A 26,731-nucleotide genomic window follows, 5' to 3' on the forward strand; every position below is an offset into this window, starting at 1 on the left:
GGTGGGTAAGGGGTCGAGAGATAGCCATCCGCTGCGAACCCCAGGAGGAAAGCCCGAGCTGGAACTGGAGCCCTAGCCGGAGACGGGCACTGGGAGGCGGCCGCCGGGATCCGTCAGCCCTGCATGATGCGTCTCCGGCTCTTCTGCATCCTGCTCGCCGCGGTCTCGGGAGCCCGGGGCTGGGGCTACTGTGAGTGCGGGGCTCGCAGGCAGGCGGGGTTGGGCCCGGGAGTCTAAGGTCTGCAGGGCGGGTCCCGCACCGCATTGCGGCTGGGTGGTCGCGGGTCCCTTCCCGGCCGGCGCGCGCTCGTGCGCTTTCATCCTTTCCTGCCTCTCCCCGGCGCTCCGCAATGCAGCTCCGAGGCTGGCGCGCGCGCCCGGCGATGGGGCTGGGCTCAGAGCTGAAGATAGAGTCGGCCCGGGCGGGGATTTGGGACTGGGATCCAAGCGGGAGCTAGTGCCTGGGTTTGAGTGTTGGGAATAAGGGTGGTGCCAGTGACCCCGCTAGGGTTAAGGTTTTGCCAGGGGCTGGGGCTGGGCTTGGAGCTGGCCCAGGGACCAGAGTTTGGGGCTGAGGCTGGGGCTGGATTTTGGGGTTGGGATCCATGCAGTATTTGGTGACCCTTTATGATGCTAAGGTTGCACGTGGAACTGGTGATGGTGCTTGGACTGGCTGGGGCTGGGACCAAGGCCCGGATCTGGGGTTGGTGCAGGTCTGTGGGTGCTGCTGACTGGGACTGAGGCTAAGGCTGGGGCTGGACTGGTGTCTTGGGGTGACTCAGGTTCTAAAAGATGCTGAGGTTTGGGATTGTGTTTGTGGGTGTACTGAACCCCAGCCGGTACTAGGCAGGGTCTGGCCTACGGGTTCTTTCAGAAGAAGAAGGCAGCCTCCCCGAAGTGTGCAGCTGTTGCTGCAGACCAGGTTGAGTAGATGGTTTAAGTTGGGGCTGGGTCTGCAATGGGGGAGAGAGAAGAAAGAGCTCCGGTTGCTCAGCGTGCTGGGCCTTTGGGAAGACTGGGAGGGGCCACCCTGATCAACATGTCTGTTCCCCCAACCCAGACGGCTGTGACGAGGAGCTGGTTGGGCCCCTGTATGCACGCTCCCTGGGTGCCTCCTCCTACTATGGGCTGTTCACCGCACCCCGTTTTGCCCGGCTGCACGGTGAGCGTGGTGGCGCCCCATGGTGGGGTGGGGGACTCTGGAGGGCTGGAGGTGAATGGGGAGCCAGTGGTGAAAGGCCTTGCCCCTTCCATAGGCATAAGCGGATGGTCTCCCCGGATTGGAGACCCAAATCCCTGGCTCCAGATCGACCTAATGAAGAAGCACCGGATCCGGGCTGTGGCCACGCAGGGCTCCTTTAACTCTTGGGACTGGGTCACACATTACATGCTGCTCTATGGCGACCGAGTGGACAGCTGGACACCGTTCTATCAGCGAGGGCACAATGCGGTACTCCAGGCTCCCTGCGCACACACTTGGGGAACCTTTTCAGCTCTGTGAACTGGGCTGGGCCGGGCACAATCTTGGGGGAGGGGCAGCAGGCAGTGGTGAGGGCACAGATGAGGAGCAGTGACTTCCTCCCCAAGGACTCAGTCCAGAGGGACTGTCGGCTCCCCATGTGTGCAAGATATTCCCAGTGACAGGGTTTAACATACTTCAGGGTAAAATCTGGGAGAGCTTCATGAAGGTGGTGACATCTGAGTTGACCTTTGAGGATATAATGGGACGCTCTAGGCTAGGGAAACTGTGTTTGTGTAAAGCCATGAAGGCAGGGGAGATGAGTGTTTGCCTTCCAGAAGTCGAGATTGGCTAGATGCGACAACTGTGGACTGGGAGGCTGTGGAGAAACAAGCAGAGGGTGGGGACGTGGTCACTCCTCTTCCCTTGCCCCTCAGACCTTCTTCGGTAACGTGAACGAGTCGGCGGTGGTTCGCCACGACCTGCACTACCACTTCACGGCGCGCTACATCCGCATCGTGCCCTTGGCTTGGAACCCGCGCGGCAAGATCGGCCTGAGGCTCGGCCTCTACGGCTGCCCTTACAGTAAGGGTGTGAGGTCGTGGGCCGGGTGGGGTTGGTGCCCGGGAGACAAAGAGTCTCCCCGGTCCCCAACCCACCTAGTGCCCCTCGCGCAGAGTCCGACGTGCTCTATTTCGATGGCGATGATGCCATCTCGTACCGCTTCCCGCGAGGGGTCAGCCGGAGTCTGTGGGACGTGTTCGCCTTCAGCTTCAAGACCGAAGAGAAGGACGGGCTCCTGTTGCACGCCGAGGGCGCCCAGGGCGACTACGTGACACTCGAGCTGCAGGGGGCGCACTTGCTGCTGCACATGAGCCTGGGTGAGCTCAGAGATCCCGGCGCAAAGCCTGAGGCTCTCCTCCCACGTCTCTTGTTGCACCTCCTCCGCGAAGCCGCACCCCACTCCTTATCCTTCCCTTCCTTAGTGTTTGGACCAACCCACCTTTTTTGTGTAAAATTTGGTGCTAGCAAAACACTGGACTCGGGATCAGGAGAAGCGGATTCCAGTCTCAGCTCTACCACCTACCAGCGGGACAAGCACTTCCCCAGTCTGTTTCCTCATTGTAAAAACGTTGTATATACGTATACACACACGCCTAAAGCGTTATTATTTTGCATCTCAATCGCTTTTCATAACATCCACGTGATGAGGTAGAAGCAACTATCGTGTCTCAAGTTTTACTGATAGGAAAACAGAGGCTCAGAGAGGTTAAATGGCTTACTCTAAGTCCATACTTGCCAATGGCCACTGCTCCATCCCAGGCTGAGGGTGGTCCAATCTCTGTATGCCCACCCTCCCTGGCTGCCCTGGGCCCTGAGCAGTCCCTCCTCTGTGCTGCCGGCTGCTGCTCTGCCTGGGGACTAGCTGGGCAGTAGGGCTCACTTGGGTTTTCCAGGTTCCAGGTCTGACCCCGCCCCACCCTACCCTCAGGCAGCAGCCCCATCCAGCCAAGGCCCGGTCACACAACCGTGAGCGCTGGTGGCGTCCTCAATGACCAGCACTGGCATTACGTACGCGTGGACCGATTTGGCCGCGAAGCAAATCTCACCCTGGACGGCTACGAGCAGCGCTTCGTGCTCAATGGCGACTTCGAGAGACTGAACCTGGACACCGAGGTGAGCGGAGAGGGGAGGAGCCATTTGGTGAAGTGGGATGCTGGGTGGGCCGGTGGGGGACAGCACTTTTCTCTACCAGAGGTAAGACTCTGCTTTCGGGTGTCTGAATATGCTAGCAGCTCTTGGCAAACTCCCAGAAAGGCCTGGGTTTTTGTTGTTGCTGCTGCTGTTAGCACGCAGATTCCCGGACTCCACCCCAGAACTACTGAGATGGAGTCTGGAAATCTGGATTTGGGGGATCGGACAGGATGAGAAAATTGCCCCCTTCAGGCCCTGATCTGCAGATAAAGAATCCCAGACAGGTTCATTGACTTACCTAAGGGCATGCAGCCAATTTGTGGTGGAGTCAGGGCTAGAACCCAAGCCTGGGGAGGCCCAGCGAGCTTCCAGCTTCAATACCGATACTGGGGCACTGTGTGTCTCAAGTCTTATAAAACTCAATCTGCCTGGAGCGTGGGAAAGTGTACGGCGGGGGTGGGGGGGGGAGCGTGAGAAAGGCGTGCGCGCTGCCGCGCTTGTCGGCTCAGTGGGAAAACTTCTGGAAACTTCACCATTGATCCTGATGGGAGTGGCCCCCTGAAGCCATTTGTAGCGTACTCACTCCTCACTCCGCCCCGCAGATGTTCATCGGGGGTCTGGTGGGCGCCGCGCAGAAGAACCTTGCCTATCGGCATAATTTCCGCGGCTGCATGGAAAACGTAATCTTCAACCGAGTCAACATCGCGGACCTGGCCGTGCGGCGCCATTCACGGATCACCTTCGAGGCCAGTGGGCAGGGGGATCTGGGAGGACTGGGGCGTCAAAGCCGCTTGGAACCAAGAGGTGGAGTGGGAAGAGAGATTGCGAATCATGTAAAAGCCGAGGACCCCTCTCCCCAGCTGGATGCTCAAGTGGGGGTGATGGTGTCATCACTGACTCACAGGAAGTGCAAAAGGCCAGCTCCCAACCCCCCAGTTAAAAGCTGTGGTGCGGTCTAAGCATCTCCTCAATTATAACTGAGGAAAATAAGGTGTAGTGACCCTGAGTGGCTCCACCAGGGGTCACGCAGCTGCGCAGGGGCTGAGGAGGGACTTGAACCCAGGGCTGTTTCGGTGTGTGGGTGTGGGTGCTCCCCCCACCCGAACTCAGGAGCGTAATCAGGCACTGCTTCCGGGAAGCAGGCGGGAAATCGCCTCTCCACGCTGGAAGGAAGGGGAGGAGCGGTCGCCCCTGGAGACGATGTAGATCAGGAGAGAGTCCTGCAGGCCGACTTGGTGGCTGGAGACCTCCTCCACAGCTGGACATGTTTCTGGGGGAGTTGGGCAGATGCACCCAGGGAACCTCACTCCTCACAGAGGTGCGGCGGGGCATCGGCTCGGGTGCTGACGGATCCTCACTTTCGTCCCTAGGGTAAGGTGGCATTCCGTTGCCTGGACCCGGTTCCTCACCCCGTCAACTTTGGAGGTCCTCACAACTTCGTGCAAGTGCCTGGCTTCCCTCGCCGAGGCCGCCTCGCAGTCTCTTTTCGCTTCCGTACCTGGGATCTCACCGGGCTGCTACTTTTCTCCCGCCTGGGGGATGGGCTGGGCCACGTGGAGCTGATGCTCAGTGAAGGGCAGGTCAATGTGTCCATCGTGCAGACTGGCCGAAAGAAACTTCAGTTTGCTGCTGGTGAGGGGTGGAGGGAAGGGGGAGGCACAGGGAGGCCAGAGAAGGGCAAAGAGCAGAGGAGTTTGTAGGCCTGGACTGAAGCCTTTGCACGCCGGAGAGGGGTGAGGGAGTGAAGGGAGGGAGCAGGGCAGGAGGTCCCAGGGCCCTGGGAAAAGGTGGGAGTGGATGGAGGCTGCTGGGAGTTGGAAGACGGGGCAGATCTGAGGAGCTAAGGAGAAGCAGGAAGGCCGAGAATCCTGGTACTCTCCAGTTCCGGAGGGTCTCTGGAGGTGTCATTCAGTTATGACTTTTGTGTCAGCCACTGGGGTTCCACACAGTGAAGAGAGACATTCAGAGATGCCACCACTCAGGTTGATAAGTGCAAAAATGGGAGGCACATAGGCTACTGTTAGGACACAGAGTGGGGTTGCTGCCTCCCCGCTCTAGGTACTCTTCTAGAACGTGGTGCCCCTCCTCCCCCACACACACACCATCCTCCTGTCCTGTCCAGGGTTCCGCCTGAATGATGGCTTTTGGCACGAGGTGAATTTTGTGGCACAGGAAAACCATGCAGTCATCAGCATTGATGATGTGGAGGGGGCAGAGGTCAGGGTCTCATACCCACTGCTGATCCGTACAGGAACCTCATACTTCTTTGGAGGTAAGTGGAGGCCGACCTGGCTAGACCCCTGTCTCTGGGTGGGAAGGCCCCATCTAAGTCCACCCAGACAGGGCTACATGGAGAGTTTTGTAGCAGTAAATCCCTCTTGTCCCTCTGGGGCCTTGGGGACTGGAAGGTCACCCCTCATTGTCTACTAGCCCCCTTCCTTCCTTCATGTCTGGCTCTCCCTTGGCATCTCCCTGGGGGAGGGTCGCTGGAGTCTCCCCTGGGGAGGGCCTCACAGGGGTGGTTGCTCCAGGTTGTCCCAAGCCAGCCAGTCGATCGGGCTGCCACTCCAACCAGACGGCATTCCATGGCTGCATGGAGCTGCTCAAGGTGGATGGTCAACTGGTCAACCTGACTCTGGTGGAGGGCCAGCGGCTTGGATACTATGCTGAGGTCCTCTTTGACACATGTGGCATCACTGATAGGTATCCAGAAGCCCCTCTCCCTACAAGAGGTGACCCCTCCAAAGCCCTCTTCCATGGTCTCCCAATGATGGGAATGGCCTTTCTCAATGATCTCCCTTCTCCTGGTCCCAGCTCCAAAGTCTCCTACCTGGGGATGATTCCTCCTTGACCTCTCACCTTCTATTTCTTCCCTTAAAGTGACACATGCTCAGAATGGAAATGAAGCATCTGTTTTTTGTCCTCGAGGGTTTTATTTGGGGGGTGGGGGAAGTAAGGCATTATTTATTCCTTTGGGGAAGGGGAAACAGTATAGTACTTGAGCCCTGAGGCCTGCCTAATGCCCCAGCATTTAAGCTTGTTAGGTGGAGTATGTTTCACACTGGGTTTTGGTGCTCCCAGGAGCTGGGAGTGAAGCTTGTAAGGATCAGACCATACTCTCAAGCTCCCCATAAGGCTCCTTCCCTCGGTGCTGACCCCCTCACCTAGGTGCAGCCCTAATATGTGTGAGCATGATGGACGCTGCTACCAGTCTTGGGATGACTTCATCTGCTATTGTGAACTGACAGGCTACAAGGGGGAGACCTGCCACCAACGTAAGCCAGCTTGGGTACGGGGGAGAGTCAGAGACAGGGGAGGTCAGGAGGTTTCTGGCAATCCTGAGGCCGCTAGAGATGGTAGGGCTGGCCCTCCTAGCCCCCTGACCCTATAACTGCCTTTTCCCCACCTCACCACCAACCAGCTTTGTATAAGGAATCCTGTGAGGCTTACCGGCTCAGTGGGAAAACTTCCGGCAACTTCACCATTGATCCTGATGGGAGTGGCCCCCTGAAGCCATTTGTAGTGCACTGTGATATCCGAGGTGAGCGGCTCTGACGGGTGGCGGAGGGGCAGCTGACGAGGCAATGCGGAGCGTGGGGGAAATGGAAGGGTGGAAGGGTGGACAGGGGCCAGTGAGACTAAATGGTGGTGGGGGTAAAGGAGGACAGAAGGGGGAAGGGGACACTCAGGGATTTGTAATCTAGCCTTGCAGGTAGATTCCAGCTTCCTGATCCATTCCAGCTGTCTCATCTCCGGCCTATGACGTTGGGGGCCTAGCGCAGGGCTGAAATGGAGCTGCTGGCCACGTTTCTTGTCTCTGGATTGCAGTAGTGGTGCTGGGGGCAGGGCAGGGAGATGGGTAGGGAATGCCCGTCTCCAGCCACAGCTCTGTCTCATGCCCCTCCCCCAGAGAACCGGGCCTGGACAGTTGTGAGGCATGACAGGCTGTGGACAACTCGGGTGACAGGTTCTAGCATGGAGCGGCCATTCCTCGGGGCCGTCCAGTATTGGAATGCATCCTGGGAGGAAGTCAGTGCCCTGGCCAATGCTTCCCAGCACTGCGAACAGTGGATTGAGTTCTCCTGCTACAATTCCCGGCTGCTCAACACTGCAGGTTAGGGGGGGTGGGGGTGGGGAAGGCAAGGTAGAGAGCTGGAGGAGAGACCTGTGGGGTCTGGGAGAAGAGGATTAGAGGGTTCAAGGGAGCCCTGGGCTACAGGATTCAAGAAAGGGTCTGGGCTGGTTGGAAGGGTGAGAGAGGAGCCCAGAGGCTAATGGAGGGCAGGGCCTGGAGACTGCCTGCACCTCTTCCCCAGGAGGCTACCCCTATAGCTTCTGGATTGGCCGAAATGAGGAGCAGCACTTCTACTGGGGTGGCTCGCAGCCCGGCATTCAGCGCTGTGCCTGTGGTCTGGACCGGAGCTGTGTGGACCCCGCTCTGCACTGTAACTGTGATGCCGACCAGCCCCAGTGGTAAGGGGGGGCAAAGGGACAGGGCTTTCAGGACGCCAGGGACAGCTGAGTGGCAGAGGCTGAGCCACCACATCCTGTCCCCACAGGAGAACCGACAAGGGCCTGCTGACTTTTGTGGACCATTTGCCTGTCACTCAGGTGGTGGTGGGGGACACGAACCGTTCCAATTCTGAGGCCCAGTTCTTCCTGAGGCCTCTGCGCTGCTATGGTGATCGTGAGTGACAGACCCTTTTTGTGTACCCTCCCAGGGTCAGCTCTCCAGTCTCCAAAATCTAGGCTACCTGATCCACTGGGGGTCTCTAGGACACACTGCCAGACACCCCAGCTCCTGGTGTGATATGCCCACACCTGTGTTGTTCCTCGGCACCTTCCTCTCTTTCATTACACGCCTTAAGTTTCCCTGGGGACCCCTAGTTGTCCCCTTTTGCCCTGTCTCTCCCCGATCTGAGGCTGCCTCACTCTTCTCCCCTCCTACCTCGCTGACAAGGCCTTCCTCCATCTGGTTTTGTAGGAAATTCCTGGAACACCATCGCCTTCCACACTGGGGCTGCACTGCGCTTTCCCCCAATCCAGGCCAACCACAGCCTTGATGTCTCCTTCTACTTCAGGACCTCGGCTCCCTCAGGAGTCTTCCTAGAGAATACCAGGGGCCCTTACTGCCAGTGGCGCCGACCTTACGTGCGGGTGGAACTCAACAGTGAGCAGGCAGACGTTGCCGGGGGATGAAGATCCCTGGGGAGGTGTGGGGTGGGTGGAGGCTGGGACAAGCGACAAGGGGTAAGATGCCCCTCTGCGAGGCTGCATGGAAAGGACTTCAGATGGCGCTGGCTTCTACACCCAGCTCTTTTTTTTTTTTTATAAATTTATTTATTATTTATTTATTTATTTTTGGCTGCATTGGGTCTTCGTTGCTGTGTGGGCTTTCTCTAGTTGCAGAGAGCGGGGGCTGCTCTTCATTGTGGTATGCAGGCTTCTCATTGCGGTGGCTTCTCGTTGCGGAGCACAGGCTCTAGGCGTGTGGGTTTCAGTAGTTGTGGCTCGCGGGCTCTAGAGCACAGGCTCAGTAGTTGTGGTTGCACGGGCTTAGTTGCTTCGCGGCACGTGGGATCTTCCCGGACCAGGGATCGAACCCGCATCCCCTGCATTGGTAGGCGGACTCTCAACCGCTGCGCCACCAGGGAAGTCCCCCAGCTCTGTCTTGACAGCTGGCTTCGTGACCCCGAGCGCCCACTTAGCCTCTCTGGGCCTTAGGTCCCTGACTTGTAAGGAAGCTGGACTCCTGGTGTGTGGGGGTCTTCTACCTGATGAGCTATGCTTCTAACCTGAGAAGTGGGGCTGGGAAGCTGGCTCCATGGATCTGGGAATTTGAGAGAGACCAGGGGTATGAGGGCTTTTTTCTTTTTTTATACATTTATTTATTTATTTATTTATGGCTGCGTTGGGTCTTCATTGCTGTACGCGGGCTTTCTCTAGTTGCGGCGAGCGGGGGCTGCTCTTCTTTGCGGTGCGTGGGCTTCTCATTGCGGGGGCTTCTCTTTGTTGTGGAGCACGGGCTCTAGGAGTGCGGGCTTCAGTAGCTGTGGCACGTGGGCTCAGTAGTTGTGGCTCGCAGGCTCTAGAGCGCAGGCTCAGTAGTTGTGGCACACGGGCTTAGTTGCTCCGCGGCATATGGGGTCTTCCCGTACCAGGGCTTGAACCCATGTGCCCTGCGTTGGCAGGCGGATTCTTAACCACTGCGCCACCAGGGAAGTCCGGGGTATGAGGTTTTAAGCAGTTTATGGGTTTTGTCCCAGGCTGTAGACAGATTGGAGGGACATTCAAGGAGCTCCAAAGGGTGAAGAAGAGGGGTTGTATCAGGTGAACCTGTGAGGGATCTTGGAGGTCTGAGTCCTCTCCCCCTAAACCCCAACGTTGTCCAGCATCCCGGGATGTGGTCTTCGCTTTCGACGTGGGGAATGGGGATGAGAACCTGACAGTGCACTCCGATGACTTTGAGTTCAACGATGACGAGTGGCACCTGGTCCGGGCTGAAATCAATGTAAAGCAGGCGCGGCTCCGCGTGGATCACCGGCCTTGGGTGGTGCGGCCGATGCCCCTGCAGACCTACATCTGGCTGGAGTACGACCAGCCCCTCTATGTTGGTGAGCAGCAACCCAGAGGCAGGTCTGAAGCCTCTGACACCTTCCCCCACTCTCAAGGCCACTCTCCTTGTTTCCAGGAACCCTGTGTCTTAGGTCCCGATCCCCTCGACCTCAGAGTGAGCCAAAGGCCCACCTTTCCTCTCCAGTCCCTGGCATCTATTCTGTTCTTCTAGCCCCCTTGGCTCCCTTCCGAACCCCAATGCTTATCCCTGTCTCTGGCTCTACACCCATTTCTTGACCTGTCCAACTTCCCCAGGATCTGCGGAGCTTAAGAGGCGGCCCTTCGTGGGTTGCCTGAGGGCTATGCGTCTGAACGGAGTGACTCTGAACCTGGAGGGCCGTGCCAATGCCTCTGAGGGTACCTCACCCAACTGCACGGGCCACTGCGCCCACCCCCGGTTCCCCTGTTTCCATGGAGGCCGCTGCGTGGAGCGCTACAGCTACTACACCTGTGACTGTGACCTCACGGCTTTTGACGGGCCATATTGCAACCACGGTTAGTGCTGCTGGTTATGGGAGGACAGGGAGCCATAATGGGATGTAGGGAGGGCAGGAAAGGAAGGAGGGCACAAAGTCAGCATCGGGGAAAACTGTGGTCGTCCTGGGCTCCTGAGCTCTGAGCTGGGGCAGTCAGGCAGTTGAAGATGTTGGGTGACTCCAAAGGCATAAAGTGGGGCAAGGAAGGGATGGTACAGCTAGCTGGCACGAAAAAGATCAAAAGCAACAAGCAAATAACTTCCCCATCTTCCCACTGTCACCGAGGGAACACAGGTCACCCCACTTGCAAGCATATCCCCCTCAGGCTGCACGATGCCCTCCTATGCCATTTCCTATTTGACAATCGCTTCACTCCTAAAACATGTCTACAACCTGGTCCTTGGTTAAGGCAAGCCTTGACATTCACCATAGCAAGATTCTGCACATATACCCAGACTGCAGCCTCCCTAAGCCTGGTCTAGGGGCATGAGTGAGCAGGGAGGTCACTGGTGGGAGAAGTCTGGTGAGGTAGGGAGATACAGGGACTAAGGGACTGACAGAAGACCTTTGGTTTTGGTTCGGAAGTGTGAGTAGTGGCAGGTGTACCAGATGGGCTTATGGTATCTCGATTCTAATCTTGACTGTCCACTTACTGTGTATCCCTAGGCAAGTAGCTACCCATTTCTGAGCCTCGCTTTCCCCAGCTGTAAAACGCAGGGGTTGGATTAGATGATCTTTTACATTACCCATGATATTAAGATTCCATTCTGTGATACAGGGGTGCCAGAGGACCTAAAAGTGAATGGAGACGGGTTGTGGTGGTGGCTGAAACTGGGGACACGTGCCAGAGGGTGTGTGTGAATGACATACACAGCGTCTGAATGTGGGAACGGGGGCCCTGACCTCACTACCTCTGCCTTCAGACATTGGCGGTTTCTTTGAGCCGGGCACCTGGATGCGCTATAACCTCCAGTCAGCGCTGCGCTCCGCAGCCCGCGAGTTCTCCCACATGCTGAGCCGGCCAGTGCCGGGCTACGAGCCCGGCTACATCCCCGGCTACGACACCCCCGGCTACGCGCCCGGCTACCACGGCCCTGGGTACCGCCTGCCTGACTACCCGCGGCCTGGCCGGCCGGTGCCGGGCTACCGTGGACCTGTCTATAATGTCACTGGAGAGGAGGTGTCTTTCAGCTTCAGCACCCACTCCGCCCCCGCCGTCCTGCTCTACGTCAGCTCCTTTGTGCGTGACTACATGGCTGTGCTCATCAAGGAAGACGGTAAGCCCCCCGAGGCTCTCGCTCTCAATTCCAGCTGTCTCTGGGTGCCCTCCATTCTCGTAACTATCGATTGACCAATACAAGGACTCAAGTGCTCTTATAAGATGGGGGCTTTGGGAGCTGAGAGGAGACCCCCCTCTTCCTCCTCCACACCCTACAGGGACCCTGCAGCTGCGCTACCAGCTGGGCACCAGTCCCTACGTGTACCAACTAACCACCCGCCCCGTGACTGACGGCCAGCCCCACAGCGTCAACCTCACCCGGGTCTACCGCAACCTCTTCATCCAGGTGCGTGCAGGGGGAGGGGGACAAGGGAGGCGGGCCCGTTCAGACCACAACCTCGCCATCTAGGTTGCGGCAGTGGGAAATGCCAAATGTTTAGCATTTGTAGAGCACGTTCCAATTTACAGAGGATGTTCATGTGTGTAATCTCATGGGACCTCACAGCCTCTCTGTGAGGTGGTTCAGGTAGGCAGCTCTTCTTCTTATCTTCGTTTGACAAATCACTAAAGGGGCTCAGACAGTAAAGTGGTGTTCCCAAAGTCAAACCACCGTAAGCTGCGAAGACAGGGCTCAAAACCAGGTTGTTGGGTTTTTAATACCAAATCCTATGTCTGGGTCCAGGGGTTCCCCACCTGGGACTGAGCTAGGACTCACCACCAACTGGGAGAGGAGAGTTCCAGCCTGGCCTAGGCTACGTCTGCCCCCGGTTCTCCCTCCCTCATCTCCTTTCCCCTCCCCACTCAGGTGGACTACTTCCCCCTGACAGAACAGAAGTTCTCACTGTTGGTGGACAGCCAGCTGGACTCACCCAAGGCCTTGTATCTGGGGCGCGTTATGGGTAAGCTGGGGCTGAGAGGGCGTTTTGGGTAAGGAGCTGTGGGTGAAGTCCCTGGAGCCCAGAGGGGAGTGAAGGATGGGGAGTGGCATTGAAGGTGCTGATAAAGAGTGGGAACCTAGCGATGGTGAGAGGGGGCAGGGCTATTGGTGGTCCAAGCCCGTTTCTTTCTTGGCTGCCTCTCCCTCAGAGACGGGAGTGATTGACCCGGAGATCCAGCGCTACAACACACCAGGTTTCTCGGGCTGCCTGTCTGGTGTCCGATTCAACAATGTGGCCCCCCTCAAGAGCCACTTCCGAACACCTCGACCCATGACCTCGGAGCTGGCTGAGGCCCTTCGCGTTCAGGGAGAACTGTCTGAGTCTAACTGCGGAGCCATGCCACGTCTCGTCTCAGAGGTGCCACCTGAGCTGGACCCCTGGTATCTGCCCCCAGGTACATCCCTGGGACACAGTAAAGGAAGGGAAGAGAGGGACAACAGGGAAAGGAAATGATTCTTAACCTGGAGGCGGCTTCTCCTACCTGGTGCTTTCTCTTTTTCAGACTTCCCATACTACCACGATGACGGATGGGTTGCCATACTTTTGGGCTGTGAGTAGCACAGTCACTACCCTGACCTCCTCATTCTACCCTCTGGCTGTCAGCGTTGCCTCCCTGCCCCGTATCCTCAGGGCTGAGGGGTGGTGAAGGCACTAGGTGCATGGTGGCGCCCAGAAGGATGAGACAGGCTATGCTGAAGGTAGCTGATAATCAGGTTGGAGATTTTTAAATGTCTGAGGATGCTATAGACTTTTAATTGAAATGAAATATCAAAATGGGGCTAAAGCTTTTACAGTGATGTGCCCATCAATGCCTGATCCCATATACCATCTCTTCTCAGTGGTAGTCCATTGCTGGTCACATCTGACTTTATGACCTTGTGGATCAGATAATCTCCACTTCCTGATGAGCAGCTTAAGTCACGTGCTTATCTGCTGGATCGTGGTCATTATGTTCCACCAAAGTCAGGTGTTCAATATCTAAAAGGTCCCAGAATTGGGCAGGAACTGTTTATTAAAAGGAGCTTTACTGCACTATAAAAAGGTAAATTTTATGGTACGTAAACTATATCTCAATAAAACTGTTATAAGAAAATTAAAAAATAAAATGAGGCTAAAGCTAAGGGATGAGGAAATGGGGGTGCAGTAACATCCAGAGGGATGAGAAATTGGGGTAAGTACCAGGGATGTGGAAAGAGAATGTTAGAAATAGAAGACGGCAGGGGATGAGCCAGGAATTTAGACCTACCAGATACTTAAGAATGGCTTGCTGTGGCCATACAGCTGACGCTCTTGTACACGTATGCTTTAGGCCAAAAGCATACATGTGTGTATGTATATAGGTGAAACCCCAAAGATCTGCCCTGAATTGTTCCTTTTTTTCTCTTTCAGTTTTGGTGGCCTTCTTGCTGCTGGGGTTGGTGGGAATGTTGGTGCTCTTCTATCTGCAAAATCATCGCTACAAGGGCTCCTACCACACCAATGAGCCCAAGGCCACTCACGATTACCACCCTGGCAGCAAACCTCCCCTACCTACTTCAGGCCTGGCCCAAGCCCCAGACCCGGCCCCAACACCAGCTTCTACCCAAGTTCCAGCCCCAGCCCCTGGCCCCCGGGACCAAAACCTACCCCAGATCCTGGAGGAGTCTAGGTCCGAATGAATCAGGAGGAGGGCTTCAGGGACCAAGTCCATCTCCTCCAAATTCCCCAATCCCTGCCTCTACCCCACCCGTTAGGGACATTTGGCTCCTCTTAGCTGGCTCTGCTCATCCAGAGGATTTCCCTCCTGCCAAGTGTGGTGGGCAGAGCTACAGATGGGACCAAAGGGAGTGGCTGAGCCTCACTGCCTAAACCAATGCCCTGCCCGTCCCCATTTCCCCAGGCTCCTGGTTGTTTGCCTGCCCCAAAGAAGCCTCATGGGGTTAAGACAGGCCCTTCCTGCCATCCCTGTCCCAGCTGCTGCCAGGGATTAACAACAGAGTGCAGGGGAGATTAACTGCCTCCCTTCAAATATTCAATCTCAGCAGGGACAGATGTGTGGGATTGCAGGGGTGCACGGGGTATGGGGGGAGGAGGCTGCTGAATCATACCCCCCAGCCTCCCCCCTCCCCTGCAGAACATCTTCCATCGGCTTCCACTCAGTTGGGGATTAGGGAGGGCTTCACTGATGTCTCCCACCCCCGTTTTTTGTTTTTTACAGAGACCGAGAGGCCTCAGTTTAGCACCTTAGTACCTCCACTGCTTTACATGCTTTAGCCAAAGCCATAAAAAACTTGCAATGTACAGAGAATAACGCAGACACGCTGACTAGCCAGCCCTCTACTCTTCCTCCCTCTTCCAAGATATGCAGTAGCCTTGGTGCCTGTCCAAAGGCTTGGCCCCCCTCTCCAATGCATGAGGAGCCCTCTTTCCTCCGCTCAGAGATGCTGCTTCGTTTGCCCCGGAGGTCATATTCTTTATATATATTTTTTGTTGCAATGTCTCTCTCTAGAGAAACTCTATATATTACTCTAATTTTTTAAATTATCAGTTTATATATAAAAGAAAAAATCAATCGACTGTCCTGTCCTGTGCTGTGCCCACGGTCTGTAGTGTGCTCCTCCTGTGTTGGAAGTCTCATGAGGTCTGCTGGTCATTCACCCAAGCCTGATCCGGCCTCCACTCTGAAGCTGTGCTCTCAGACTTGGAGCTGTTCTAATAAAGCAGAGTGACAGAGCCTAAGTCTGTGTGTGGTAGCTGGCGTCGTGGTTAGGGCACAGTGGGATGATTTTAAGGCAGCTAATCTGACGGCTCCAGAAACTCTATGGGGAGCACTCAAAATCCTTGCATCACCTACTGGAAGCCTGCTTGCTTCTTGCCAACCCCCTACCCCAGGTCTCCCCCAACCCCAGATCTCCCCCAACCCCAGATCTCCGTGGACAAGCGGAGATCAGAATGCTACAGCTTCAACCCGAGCTGCCCCTGTACCACCATCCCTGGATCCTTCCAGGGTCCATCCCTGGACCCCGAGGCACACAGTATACAACTTGCCAAAATGGATTCTACCACTTTATTCAGATAAGAGGTCACAAGCCACAGGACTTTAAAGTGCGTGAAATTCACTGGCAATAGAGCCGCACATATACCAGCCTCCCCCCGCCGGTCCCCACCACCTTGCTCCATCCATCATTACATGTCTGAGGGGGAGGGGTTAAGACCCGTCATTCAAAGGTGGGGGACAGCAGGGGATAAGGACGGGAATGCTGGAGGAACAGCAGTAGTAGTGGTCTGACACTGGGGGAGGGGATCAACCACAGTGATTCTGTACACGGAGGGAAGGGTGGGGTCAGCCTAGCCTCTCAAAGGCTGGATATAATTTTTCCCCCATCTTCTCCTTATAGCCAGCTCCCGGCATTTCAGACAGCCCTAACTCTTCCTCCTTCATCTGTCTCTGGTTTTTCCCTATAATTTATGAGTAATTTGGAGCCCACAGTCCAGCTAGAGGGTGTCCCCTATACACAATGCATACAGACCACAGCAGGTGTAGATTTCAGAATCATAGTGGGGGCTGGCCCAGCCTGGTGGAAAGAGGCTTCTGTCAGGAACTAGCTAGGCGTGTGCTCAGTGCTGGCTGCATGTGTGCCCACAAGTGTGGTGAGTGAGAGGATGTGAGTGTGAGTGTGAGTGTGTGTGTGTGTGTGTGCGCGCGCGCGCACGCACGTGCGTGCATGCACGTTCCACAAAAATCCCTAGGTGACAGTTTGGCCAGAGGGAACCCTACTCCTTGCTTCATGGGACAGCCAGTGGGGTTAGGGGAAGGGGGTGGTCAACACAGACTGGGGAAGAGAGGCTCTAATTCCCCAGAGAGAAGGGAGAAGCCCGCTCCGTACCTAACACTCCCTAGGCCAGTCTGTACCTGCCCATGTCTTTTCCCCCAGCACAATGCTCCTTGTTCCCTGCAGCTCAGCACCAGCTGTTGACACAGGGGCGGCTCTCAGAGCTGGTGCCATTCTCACTCAGTTCTTCTGTTTCAAGGCAGCTCCTCCTGCCTCCACCATGACATAAGACAGAACTGAAGGACAGTCTTCCACTGTCTCCTTCCCCCTCCTCCCTCAGGAACGAGATTTGGGCAGGGACCCCAGAGACCTTAGCTCAAACTCCACCTCAATCTATAGACCTTCTAAAGGAAATAAAGTGCTTTGCATGAATCCCAGAAAGAACGGCATCATGAACTGGCACAGGTGGCCGGCCTGCTTCTCGACACTTCAGATACCTTCTGCCAGTCTGCACCGCATGCGTGATGCCATCCCAAACACGTGCAATTTGGGAGCTCCTTGCCCACCTCCAAACACATACTGTCAACTCATCCTTTCCAACAGCAGGGGCTACAGACAGGAAAGTAATCAACCACTAACCTCCCCCCTCTCTAGTCCAGGCCTGCACCCCTGTACCCGGAAGAGAGGAGCAAGAGTGGCTCCCAGCCTCTAAGGGGAATGAAAGGCCTGAAAACAACTACATCTGCAGGGAACCAGAGCATCACACCCAGGCTGCACGACCCGCCCCCCCCCCCCCCCCCCCCCCCCAGTTCTTCAGTGGTGGCGTAATGCCTGCCTGCAGTCGCTAAGTCAAAACTTTGGAAGGGGCTGACAGGGCACTGGTACCTGCTCCCGGGAATCTGAAAACGTGTCTATCCATCTCCAGAGTATACAGAGAAGGTTGCTCAAAGCCTGCCGGGCCCCGAGCTTGGCGGTTTAGTTACTGTCGTCAGTCTCTGCCTGGGGAAGGATGGCACTCCGCCTTCCTTCTCCCAGCACTGAATATCTTGACTTAGAACCCACACTCTTTCAGTTTGAAGCCTGTCAGGAGGAAAGAGGTAGTAAGACGACCCATCTCCTCTCTGAGTTCGGTCTGTGCTGCCCGCCAGGCTCGCCTTGAACCCTGACCACTCATAAGCTCCAGGTACCAAACTTCACTTAGCCTGTCTCCTCCAGGTCTTAGGACCACAGAGAGATATGCTGGCAACCCAACTACAGAAGGACTCTTGATTTGGAAAGTTAGGGTAATGCTTGTTAGGAACCGTCCAAGTTAACTCCCGAGGCCCACAGCCTGGGTAGCTGATGAGAACTCAAGCGTAAGTCACCCGCCCCCAGCCTGTGCTCTCTTCCTCCGAGGCCTGAGATCGGTCTCCCACTTGTGCAACTCTCTCCTGGGAGCTCAAGCCCCAGCTGCCTCTGTCTCCCCTCTCACTGAGACAGTTTTGTCCCCGCTGGACACAGCTGAGGCCTCACTACAGAGGGAGCGGGTAGGGGTTTCTCGGTGTGGGAGACACATAGTGCAGGAAACTGGGGCAGCAGTGGTGTGTGCACGAAAGCAGGACAGTGCCGCTACCATAAGTGCTGGCGAGGGGCCCAGGAGGCCTAAAGGACATCGGTCTCCCTCTCGATCCCCACGTACTTGAGGGCATCAGCTTGGCTGTACCTGTCCCAAAGCAGGAGGAGGAACCAGGTTACTACCAAGGCTTTTGAGATTGAAAATAAGGAGTCCCCTCCCGTTTCACTTCCCCTCCCACTCCCTACCAGCAGTTTACAAGGCTCCCGCTCTGAGGCAAGGCATCAGAGATCAGAACAAAGAAAAAGCCTTGCCCACCATGAGATCTTCTCCTTCATCCGTATCACTCACCTTAAGTCCCCAAATCAGTTTCAACAGCCACCCCTTATACCTCTGGGGTCACTTCCCTAGGACTACTCCTGGCTACCTCACCTGTAATCGAAGAAGAGCTCTTCACCAGCCTGAATCGCCCTCTTGGCGAAGATCCCAATCCGATGATCCCCATTCACCATGACCACTGAAACAGGATAAACCCAAGGCTAGATTTCTACTTAACTCCAAGTCAACAGTCAGTAGTGAGTCTGGGCTGATTTTCTCCAAATTCCCAGTGAAAACGTACATGAACTGGAGTTAGAAAGTACTCAATGAAGGTAGTTGTCTCTCTGCTTTTAGATCTGTTATTCTGGCTAGTGACAGGGGGAAAGAATTATCTTTAAAAGACTCATGTCTTGGGGAAAATGTGTATAATGTATCCAGTGAAAAAAGCAGATTGAAAAACTGAGAGAGAGAGGCTCAAAATGATACCAGACGTGAATCATGATTATCTTTGGACAAAGAAATAACTCAGCTATGAAAAAAACTGAATAATGGATAGAAATCATAGTAAATGAAGCATCCATCTCCCACCCCACCTACCAGGTTACTGGGAACTCACCTTTGGCGTAACAGTTGGGGTTCACTGAATGGTTTGCAAATCGAATTTTGTTTCCTTTCCGGGTAGCGTCCACTACAAAATCTGTATAAAGTAAACCAAGGAAGACCATGAGCTCACCAGGCAACTCTACAGCTTCCTGAGCCTGAGTCTGAAATCAACTAAACTGTAACAGAAACAACACAATGCAGGGGGGCCTCTGAAGCCAGCACACCCACACCACAGGAGCTAGAAACCAGCCTCGTGTGGAAGCGCTCCCCGTGGGTGCCCCTCTTCTTGCTGGAAGCACATACCTCCCCTCCCATCTACTGGGGAGGGAGATTTCTGAGGTGTACGTGCTCGGTGCTCTGAATACAAACACAACCCGGAAATGGAGGTTCTCCCAAAGCAAGTGAACTATGGCTCGTGGAGTCTCTGAGTTCAGTTTCACCGCTGTGCTCTGACCATCTGCTGGAAGACTCAGAGCTGACCTGAACCTGTACTACGACCAGGGGAATGTGGTAGCAAGACCTGCCCGAGACCACCTGGGGATGCAAGAGAGCCTCCCTACCGTTGTTGAGGTTGAAGAGGAAGCTGGACATGTACTTGTCATAGACCTTCCCTCGTCGATCAGCCTCATCCTGAGAGATGAGCTGCAGAGACAGACAAGGAACAAACAGGGGGATGTGGCTGTCTGTTCAGGGCACCGCACCCCGCCTCTAGAAAGGGCTGGGAGGGGGCTTATTGAGGACCACGATAAGAATCGTCGGACGGACAGCTCGCCTTCTTTCCTCCCAATCCCCACCCACCCAGACTGACCAGCACTAAGGCTGACCAGAGTCTCCTGCCCGCACCCCTTGAGTAGCCTGACTTGCCAAAAAGCCCAAGAAAGAGTGGTTTGTTTCAGGACTGCAAACCGTTCTATGGCATCCCCCGAGAGGCCACATGAGAACTCAGCTGAGTTATTTAGAGATTAATTCACAGAAGTCTGGCCCACAGAAAATCAGGGTTTCTCATCAGTATCTCCCCAGATAAGAATGTGGGCCAAACCGATAGCACTCACCTCACCACAGTATTCAGAAATGAATTCGTTCTTCTGCACAGACTCCTTAATGAAGGTACCCCATCCGGCCACATCTGAGGGGGCCAGCAGCAGGTGCTGGGGAAGAGGGAGTCAAACCTCAGACTACAGGGCGTGTGCAAGCCAGTGGGGGATGTGTGCTGGACGTGCATGTGTGCTGCGGGGAGCAGGGTGGAAAGAGCTAGTAACTGTAAGAGGATCTGAAAACAGAAAAGGCTCTAAGCCATTGTGTTCTGGTGGGAGGTGGTGAAAGGAGATATGACACCCCTTCCTCTAGCCCTGGGGACCTCCTGGGCCTGAGCCCATGGAACCCACTGTGGGTGTCCAGTAAAAACAGACAATGTCAACGACATGGCCCTCCTCTCTGCTCCTCCCAGCCTGGCCAGGTCAGGGGATCATTTTTCTAATCCCTCAAGGGGACCAAACACTTGATTAACTCAGAAAGCGTGTGTCTGTTAGGATTTACCGACACTGGTGTACAAACTGCCTAAGGAACCAGTAGAAAGGGGCCACTCGGACCGTCGGTCCTTCCCACTCCATCTGGCCCCGAGTCCCGGGAAAAGCCCTCACCTTCTTGAGGCCACGCTGGATGCTGCAGTTCTTACAGGAGACCACCTTGCAGTCCCAGTGCTCCGAGGCCCCACAGGTGAGACACAGGTCGGGGTCGCACTCTCGCACCGCCAGGTAGCACGGGCACTGCTTGGTGTTGCACTGGGTCTTGCAGCGACAGCCGGGAAAGCGATTCTGACCTGTGCAGGGTGCAGGCAAGGGTAGAGAGAGAAGCAGCCTAGTGCTGGGGCTCGGGTTTGACTCAAGGGACAGCAGGGAAGTCCATGTTATGGGTTCAAGGGTATGTGGCAACAGAGGAGAGAAGCTGCCTTCCCCATAATCACATACTCAAGTGTTTTTCAGAGAAAATGGAGCGCCTACCAACATTCATGCCTGAAAGTCAGAAAAGCAGCTTTGACTCTGGAGATGTGTTTCCTAGAGATTCCCTAACAATGCTCTCCCCTGCTTTGTTAGTAGAATTTGGAAGGGAGGTGGAGAGTGCCCCAGAGAAGAAGAAATCAGTGCTTTTCACTGGTAAGTCCTCACTACCAAAACAAGAATCATTTTCAGAACGCATCCGTTCTATCATCCTCCTCCACTCCTCCCAGCACGAACACCCATCCCTCCACTGTGGTTAAGGTGGATATATCTGCTCTGGGCTAGGAGGTGCTTCCAGCACACCTGCCTGGGCGCCAAGGTCTGCAAGCTCTGGGGGCTGCCTTCATACTGCTCAGCCTTGAGTGGAGGAGGGCACGCGGGGATAAGACGTGAGAGAGAAGCACTCTGAGCCCCCGTTCCACGCTCTGCTGACATCCAGACTGACCTGATGCTAAAACTCCAGATATGAGACTAAAACAGACACACACGGAATGGTAACCTGTATACGTCGTAAAACAATATCCTGGATAGGGAGGCTGTGTTTTTGCACTTTAAGGAGAAAGACCCCCTGTTTCCAATGCTGCCCTGAAAGGTGAAGCTGGAAAAGCACCTGACTTCTGTGTAATCGTTGCTTTTAAAATCACACACATCAGGGCTTTTAAAAAAAATGGTTTTTCCAGATCTTAAGTATCTTGTTTTCCCTGGAGAATGCTTCAAACACAGCAAGGAGAATATGAGAAGGCCCGTAAGCAGCAAAGGGCCTGGGGGGTGGGGGCCGGAGCGGAGGGAAACCTAGGGTGCTGAGGCCGACTACTGCAGCAAACGGAGAACTCTTACAGTCAGGGTTGCACTGGCAGAACTTCTCACAGAAATTCTGAGTCATGATGCAGGGGCAGGTGCTGTCACAGGGCCGGTCTGGGTGGTCACAGGGCTGGTAGTTGTACACTTGGGTGGAGGAGTTATCTAGGAGAGAAAAGAACAGACAGGACACTGCTGTGGCCATACTCCCAAGCTGCCCTCCCTCCCAAGGGTCCGGTTGCCCCCATTCAAAGGAGGCTTGTTCTGATCATAACCTTGGACACACATTTAGCACCTGAAGTGAGAAGCAATCACAGGTGATGGTTCATAAGCTACAGTGGGGTGATTTGCTTTGTGGGGAGAGTGTGGAAATGGTCCAATCACAGGGCAGCTATTTTAAACACGAAACGAAGCCTAAAACCTGGCAAATGGCCCATGATGAAAGTCAGAGACCACAGGCCTGTGACTCTACCTCCTAAGAGGTCTTCTCGGCTGCAGTGAGGGGCTGAGCTGTCCTCAGCTGCTGCAGGGGGACCTGCAATGTGTGCGGAGGCCGTGCCGGGTCAACAAGTGCAGCCATGGGTGGGGCAGCGGGAGGGGCGGCCACAGGCTGCAACCTGAGCGGATCACCCTGGTGGAACTTACCTTTCTTCAGCTGAATTTTCCTGCAGTGAGCAGCCCACAGCCTGCAAGAGATGGTACGGCTCAGGGTCATGGCCCTGGGGAACTCTGCAGATTCGGGTAAGTGATAACATGACCTGCTCTGAGGGACTGCGGTCTGATGACTGGGGATCCTCCCCAAATCCCTTCACAGGAGGCCTGGACGTTGGTCCATGGAAGCTGGAGTCCATCCTACCTGCAGCTGGCCCATGCCTCAAGATTTACACATGAACAACACCCCTCTCAATAAACAAGCATACGTAAAAGAACAAAAACCAGATGCAAAACAAAACCCAACCCTCTACGTCTATTAAAATGCTATCGTTTCTCCCCGTCTCCTCTCCCCTGCCCTCCCTCTCTTTGGGGAGGTGGAGATGTGGGGGCATTTCAGGACGGGGAGGTTGAAAGGGAGAAGCCACAGGGATTTCCTTCTACATCTAGAACTGGTGTCAGTTCCTTGGGGAATAAAGCCAGGCAGAGTGTCGGACACACACACAAAAAACCAAAAGACAAAAAAAAACTTCCAACCCTAAGCAAAGACTAGCTAGAAGGCAGTGTTGTTATGCAACTTAGAAAAACAACATAAATGCCAAAAACAAAAAAAACCAAAGACAAAAAAAAACTCTGGTCAGAGCTGAGAAGTGGGCACAGTGGTAACTAACAGCCCAGTGAGAATAAATGGCCTCAGGGTGGAGCCACGAGGCTAGCTCACGTCCTACTGGCCGGGAGCTTAGACGGAAAACCAGTTATTTCATGGTCCACAGCATCAAGGGAAAAGGGAAGGGCTGGTCCAAGGCACAGACCCACAGGGAGCACTGAGAAGGCTGGCCCCCCGCTGGGTGATGCTGAACTGATGGGCAGTGGCTGAAGAGGGCGGCAGCAGGGAAGTCCTAGGGGAGGTCAGAGCACAGGGACAGCCCGGCCATAGAAAGCCCTCTGCCCGACCCTTGCCTGTGCTTTCTCTTCTTCTTCTGTGAGGGGTTCATGAGCTCATCTGTTGGCAGCTTCAGGATAAGTGATTCTTTGACTGCGAACTGGAAGACCTGGAAGAGAAATCCAACAGGACCTGTCACTTCTCCTTGAGCTGATTGGTCAGATAAGTGACCCAGGCAGGTGCTGGGCTTGGGAGAGTTCTGGAGAGCTCACAGGCCGATGACTGAGCATCTTCAGTAGAGAGAGATAGAGTGGCCCTGGGACATTGGGTTACTGGCTCTGAAGTTAATTCTTAAGTGTTTATCCTGATTCGAGAAGGAGAAATACTGAGTACAGGTACAGCTTTCCTGGTCAGTAGCTTTCATCTACTGCTCTGCCTACCAAGCCCTGAGTGGGCCGATTCTTACCAACAGTATCTGCCTCTTCTTAGGAAGGGCAGCACCGTGTAGCTTGTGTGACTGAGTCTGACGGGACCAGAGGTACCACCCGGCTAAGCACTAGCTCCCTCTGTCGGCGTAAAGATGTCAGAGCCTTGACTATTTCAGTAGCACAGCGTTTCAGGAAGGCTGGTTCCCGTTCAATGTGCTGCTTCCCTTAGAGCGTTTGTTTTCAGCTTTTTCTTCTCCTTTTTGGTTACAGGCCCTCTTGAGATGCTGTGAAAACTATGAATCTTCTTCTCAGGAAAGTACACACAAAAATGGTTTTGCACACATTTCTGCAGGTTTTTAGGTCAAGAAAACCTGTGCCTTGGGGAAAGAGATGTGAGCTCCAAAATGAAAGCAAACGGCACTTCAGCTCACGGCTCTATTTGCTCTAAGTAGAGGGAGCATGAGGAACACGTCACAGAGACACTTTCAGAAGGTAGGGAGCTACGCGAGCAGGGCTCAGGCTCTGGCGTTCCTCTCTCTTTGGACGGTTTGGCCCTAACACCTGACTCCCTGTCCCTGTGCTTCAGTCTGTCTCCTCACCGCAGGCTCTTCCTGGCTCCAGAGTATCAGTAGCTGCTACCAGATCGTGATTCTACAGATGAGCTGAGTGAGATGGACAAGTGCCAGGCCCAGCTCTTAGGGGTCATATTTAGAAAATCTGATGATTCAGCATTTGAAGAATAAAGCAACTCAGAAGACTGATAGGTGGGGTGGGGTGGGGGCAGTGGCAGCTGCCGCTACAGAAGCAGGAGCAGCAGTGGAAATGCAAGATGAGAAGATCCCCAGAAAGACCCAGGAGTCCCTTCTAGGAAATGGGTCCACATTTAGAAAGAAAGGCAGGAACCAAAAAAAAAAAAAAAAAAAAAAAAGCTGAAGAGGGTAGAAACATCCAGAAGAGGTAGAGAGTGGCTAGAGACAGAAATAAGAATTCAGCAAGGAGAGCAGATCCCCAAACCTTGCTAGGCCTGGCATTCGCAGGAGGCCCCATGTTTGGGGAACCCACCTCATGGCCCAGAAGCACAGGCTCATGAAGGACTGAGCCTTAGACAGCTCTTGTCCAGACAGGCAGTCTTACAAAATGGCAAAAAGGGGACTTCCCTGGTGTCGCAGTGGTTAAGAATCCACTTGCCAATGCAGGGGACACAGGTTCGATCCCTGGTCCAGGAAGATCCCACATGCCGCAGAGCAACTAAGACCGTGCGCCACAACTACTGAGCCTGCGCTCTACAGCCCATGAGCCACAAACCACTGAGCCCACACGCCACAACTACTGAAGCCCGCACGCCTAGAGCCCATGCTCCGCAACAAGAGAAGCTACCGCAGTGAGAAGCCCGCGTACCACAACTAGAGAAAGCCCGCACGCAGCAACGAAGACCCAAGGCAGCCAAAAAAAAAAAAAAAAAAGGCAAAAGGGCCACCAGAGTAGCAGCTTGTTCTTGTTCCTTTCAGACAGTACCTGTTTGCACGTCTTAGTCCCCAGAAGCCTGGCTATTGAACAGAAGTTGTTGAAGTAGGTTCCATGAAAGACTCGAAAAAGAGATTCTTCAGCCCCGGTCCACTCCACAGGCTCCGAGGGTGCTTCCACTACACAGAGCTGAGGTGGGGCCGGACTAGCCTTCTGTTTCGTGGGGGTCTGACAGCGAGAGTTAGCCTCTAAGAAAGGAAGAAATAAGAGAAACAGAAGAAGGTGGAGTGCAGTTGTCATCAGTGGTGCGCCACAGACTCAGTACTTCATTCTAAAGGCAGAATCGTTAGGAACAAAAATGTTCCCTGTCCTTACTGCTTACAGGTGAACATGTGGAAAGAATGAACAATTTTAAAAGGTAGTGATGTTAGATGTTAGGCAATGATCCTGGGTTTACCTTGTGTGGAAAGAAGAGATCATTTTCTGTTCACTGTACCTGAAGAACTGGAGGCCCAGTCATTGCCAGTGTCCCTGTCACTGTCCCCTTCTTTGGTCTCAGCCACAGCAGAGGCTGAAGTGTTGGAACAGGAAGCACTGACCACATGGTGCCTTCGCCGACGACGCCCGGAGCACTTGGAGCGAGGGTTGTGGAGCATGGCATACTCCTTTGCTCCTTCCTGCAATGGCCGTGTCACAGTTAGGAAACAGAACCAGGCCCAGAGCCACCACGTTGTTCCCGTCATCACAAACTATCTTCAATATCTGGGCTTACTTACAACAATGCTTTTTCTTTTTCTTTCTTTTCTCTGTACCACATAAGTATGACCACATGATAGTTTCTTAACATTCTAAAGCTTACAAACTTACACCTCTTCACAAAAGAGCTGCCCTATAAAATAATCTTTATAAAGATATAATCGATGCATCTATGCATCTTCAACTGTCCGGTGAGTTGTATCTTACGTTCATTTGCACGCTAGCTGTCTGGAATTTGAGAACACATTCTCCTGTAGATGAGAAAATGAGGTTCAGGGACTTCCCTGGTGGTGCAGTGGCTGAGAGTCTGCCTGCCAATGCAGGGGATACGGGTTCGATCCCTGGTCCGGGAGGATCTCACATGCCGCGGAGCAACTAAGCCCACGCGCCACAACTATTGAGCCCACGTGCCGCAAATACTGAAGCCCGTGCTCTTTAGGGCCCACATGCCGCAACTACTGAAGCCCGTGCCGAGCCCATGCTCTGCAACAAGGGAAGCCACCGCAATGAGAAGCTCGGGCACTGCAGCGAAGAAGAGTAGCGCCCGCTCGCCGCAATTAGAGAAAAGCCTGCGTGCAGCAACAAAGACCCAAAGCAGCCAAAAAAAAGAAAAGAAAGAAAGAAAATGAGGTTCAGAGAGGGGAAGGGACCTGCTGAGAGCATGTAGTTAATATTCCAGAGTAGGTACAAGAATCAGGGCTCTTGGTCTCCAGGCCTCACTCTTCTTTACATTTAACCACACTGTCTCTGTTTCAATAAGAAAATGTATAATCCCTGAATTTGTATAATATTACTACTTAATTTTGGAACTTCCCTCCAAGTCAGTATTTTAAACTTGGAAGAATACTGTTTTGTTACTTTATAGCTACATTTATTGTGGGGTTTTTTTTTTTTTTTTAAAAAGACCAAATAACATCATTCAGCTTGATCATCTATCTTCTCACCAGACTTGGTTTCCAAAGATTTCTAGCTGTTTCTGAAAACTAAATCTACAAGTAAAGGATAAAGGTTTACCATGACTAAGGATATTCAGAAGGCCCTAAAAGAAATTCCAAGAGAGAAGTTTTGAATTTAATTGAATCTGATATTAAGGGCCTATGCTATGATGTGACATACACAAGATTCCA

At 54.1% G+C, this 26,731-nt stretch overlaps 2 protein-coding genes across 3 annotated transcripts in view; one reads left to right on the plus strand and one right to left on the minus strand.

Moving 5' to 3' along the window:
* The first annotated feature begins 27 nt into the window (after positions 1-27).
* Positions 28-15,217, plus strand: CNTNAP1 (contactin associated protein 1). Its single transcript, XM_029212644.1, has 24 exons — positions 28-190; positions 1,061-1,162; positions 1,257-1,450; positions 1,897-2,044; positions 2,137-2,340; positions 2,952-3,136; positions 3,757-3,900; positions 4,525-4,786; positions 5,277-5,426; positions 5,686-5,857; positions 6,323-6,429; positions 6,576-6,695; positions 7,065-7,268; positions 7,471-7,627; positions 7,714-7,841; positions 8,139-8,324; positions 9,547-9,768; positions 10,025-10,264; positions 11,169-11,522; positions 11,683-11,810; positions 12,270-12,363; positions 12,551-12,796; positions 12,905-12,952; positions 13,792-15,217. The coding sequence occupies exons 1-24, from the start codon at positions 124-126 to the stop codon at positions 14,058-14,060; spliced, it is 4,131 nt and encodes a 1,376-aa protein (XP_029068477.1). The 5' UTR covers positions 28-123; the 3' UTR covers positions 14,061-15,217.
* A 155-nt stretch (positions 15,218-15,372) lies between these two features.
* EZH1 (enhancer of zeste 1 polycomb repressive complex 2 subunit) overlaps positions 15,373-26,731 on the minus strand; it is a 31,750-nt gene continuing 20,391 nt past the window's right edge. For both annotated transcript variants that reach the window (XM_029212543.1, XM_029212544.1), the window contains exons 11-21: positions 25,345-25,525; positions 24,900-25,096; positions 23,034-23,125; positions 22,068-22,108; positions 21,462-21,587; positions 20,268-20,446; positions 19,680-19,775; positions 19,188-19,269; positions 18,641-18,721; positions 18,139-18,223; positions 15,373-17,856 (exon numbers count right to left, since the gene is read on the minus strand). In XM_029212543.1, the coding sequence (XP_029068376.1) occupies positions 17,796-17,856; positions 18,139-18,223; positions 18,641-18,721; positions 19,188-19,269; positions 19,680-19,775; positions 20,268-20,446; positions 21,462-21,587; positions 22,068-22,108; positions 23,034-23,125; positions 24,900-25,096; positions 25,345-25,525 (1,221 nt within the window). In that variant the 3' untranslated portion in view covers positions 15,373-17,795. The remainder of the gene's footprint in view (positions 17,857-18,138; positions 18,224-18,640; positions 18,722-19,187; positions 19,270-19,679; positions 19,776-20,267; positions 20,447-21,461; positions 21,588-22,067; positions 22,109-23,033; positions 23,126-24,899; positions 25,097-25,344; positions 25,526-26,731) is intronic.

The sequence above is a fragment of the Monodon monoceros genome, unplaced genomic scaffold (genome assembly GCF_005190385.1).
Source record: "Monodon monoceros isolate NGI ecotype Baffin Bay Population unplaced genomic scaffold, NGI_Narwhal_1 Super_Scaffold_9, whole genome shotgun sequence".
Taxonomy (NCBI): Eukaryota; Metazoa; Chordata; class Mammalia; order Artiodactyla; family Monodontidae; genus Monodon; species Monodon monoceros.

What these genes read in the sequence shown, in the direction of transcription:
- CNTNAP1 (XM_029212644.1), top strand. Translation starts at nt 124, where the DNA reads ATGATGCGTCTCCGGCTCTTCTGCATCCTGCTCGCCGCGGTCTCGGGA. An exon ending in ATCAGCGAGGGCACAATGCG is followed by an intron (nt 1,451 to 1,896) that starts GTACTCCAGGCT and finishes CTTGCCCCTCAG; the next exon opens with ACCTTCTTCGGTAACGTGAA. An exon ending in CCCCTGGTATCTGCCCCCAG is followed by an intron (nt 12,797 to 12,904) that starts GTACATCCCTGG and finishes TCTCTTTTTCAG; the next exon opens with ACTTCCCATACTACCACGAT.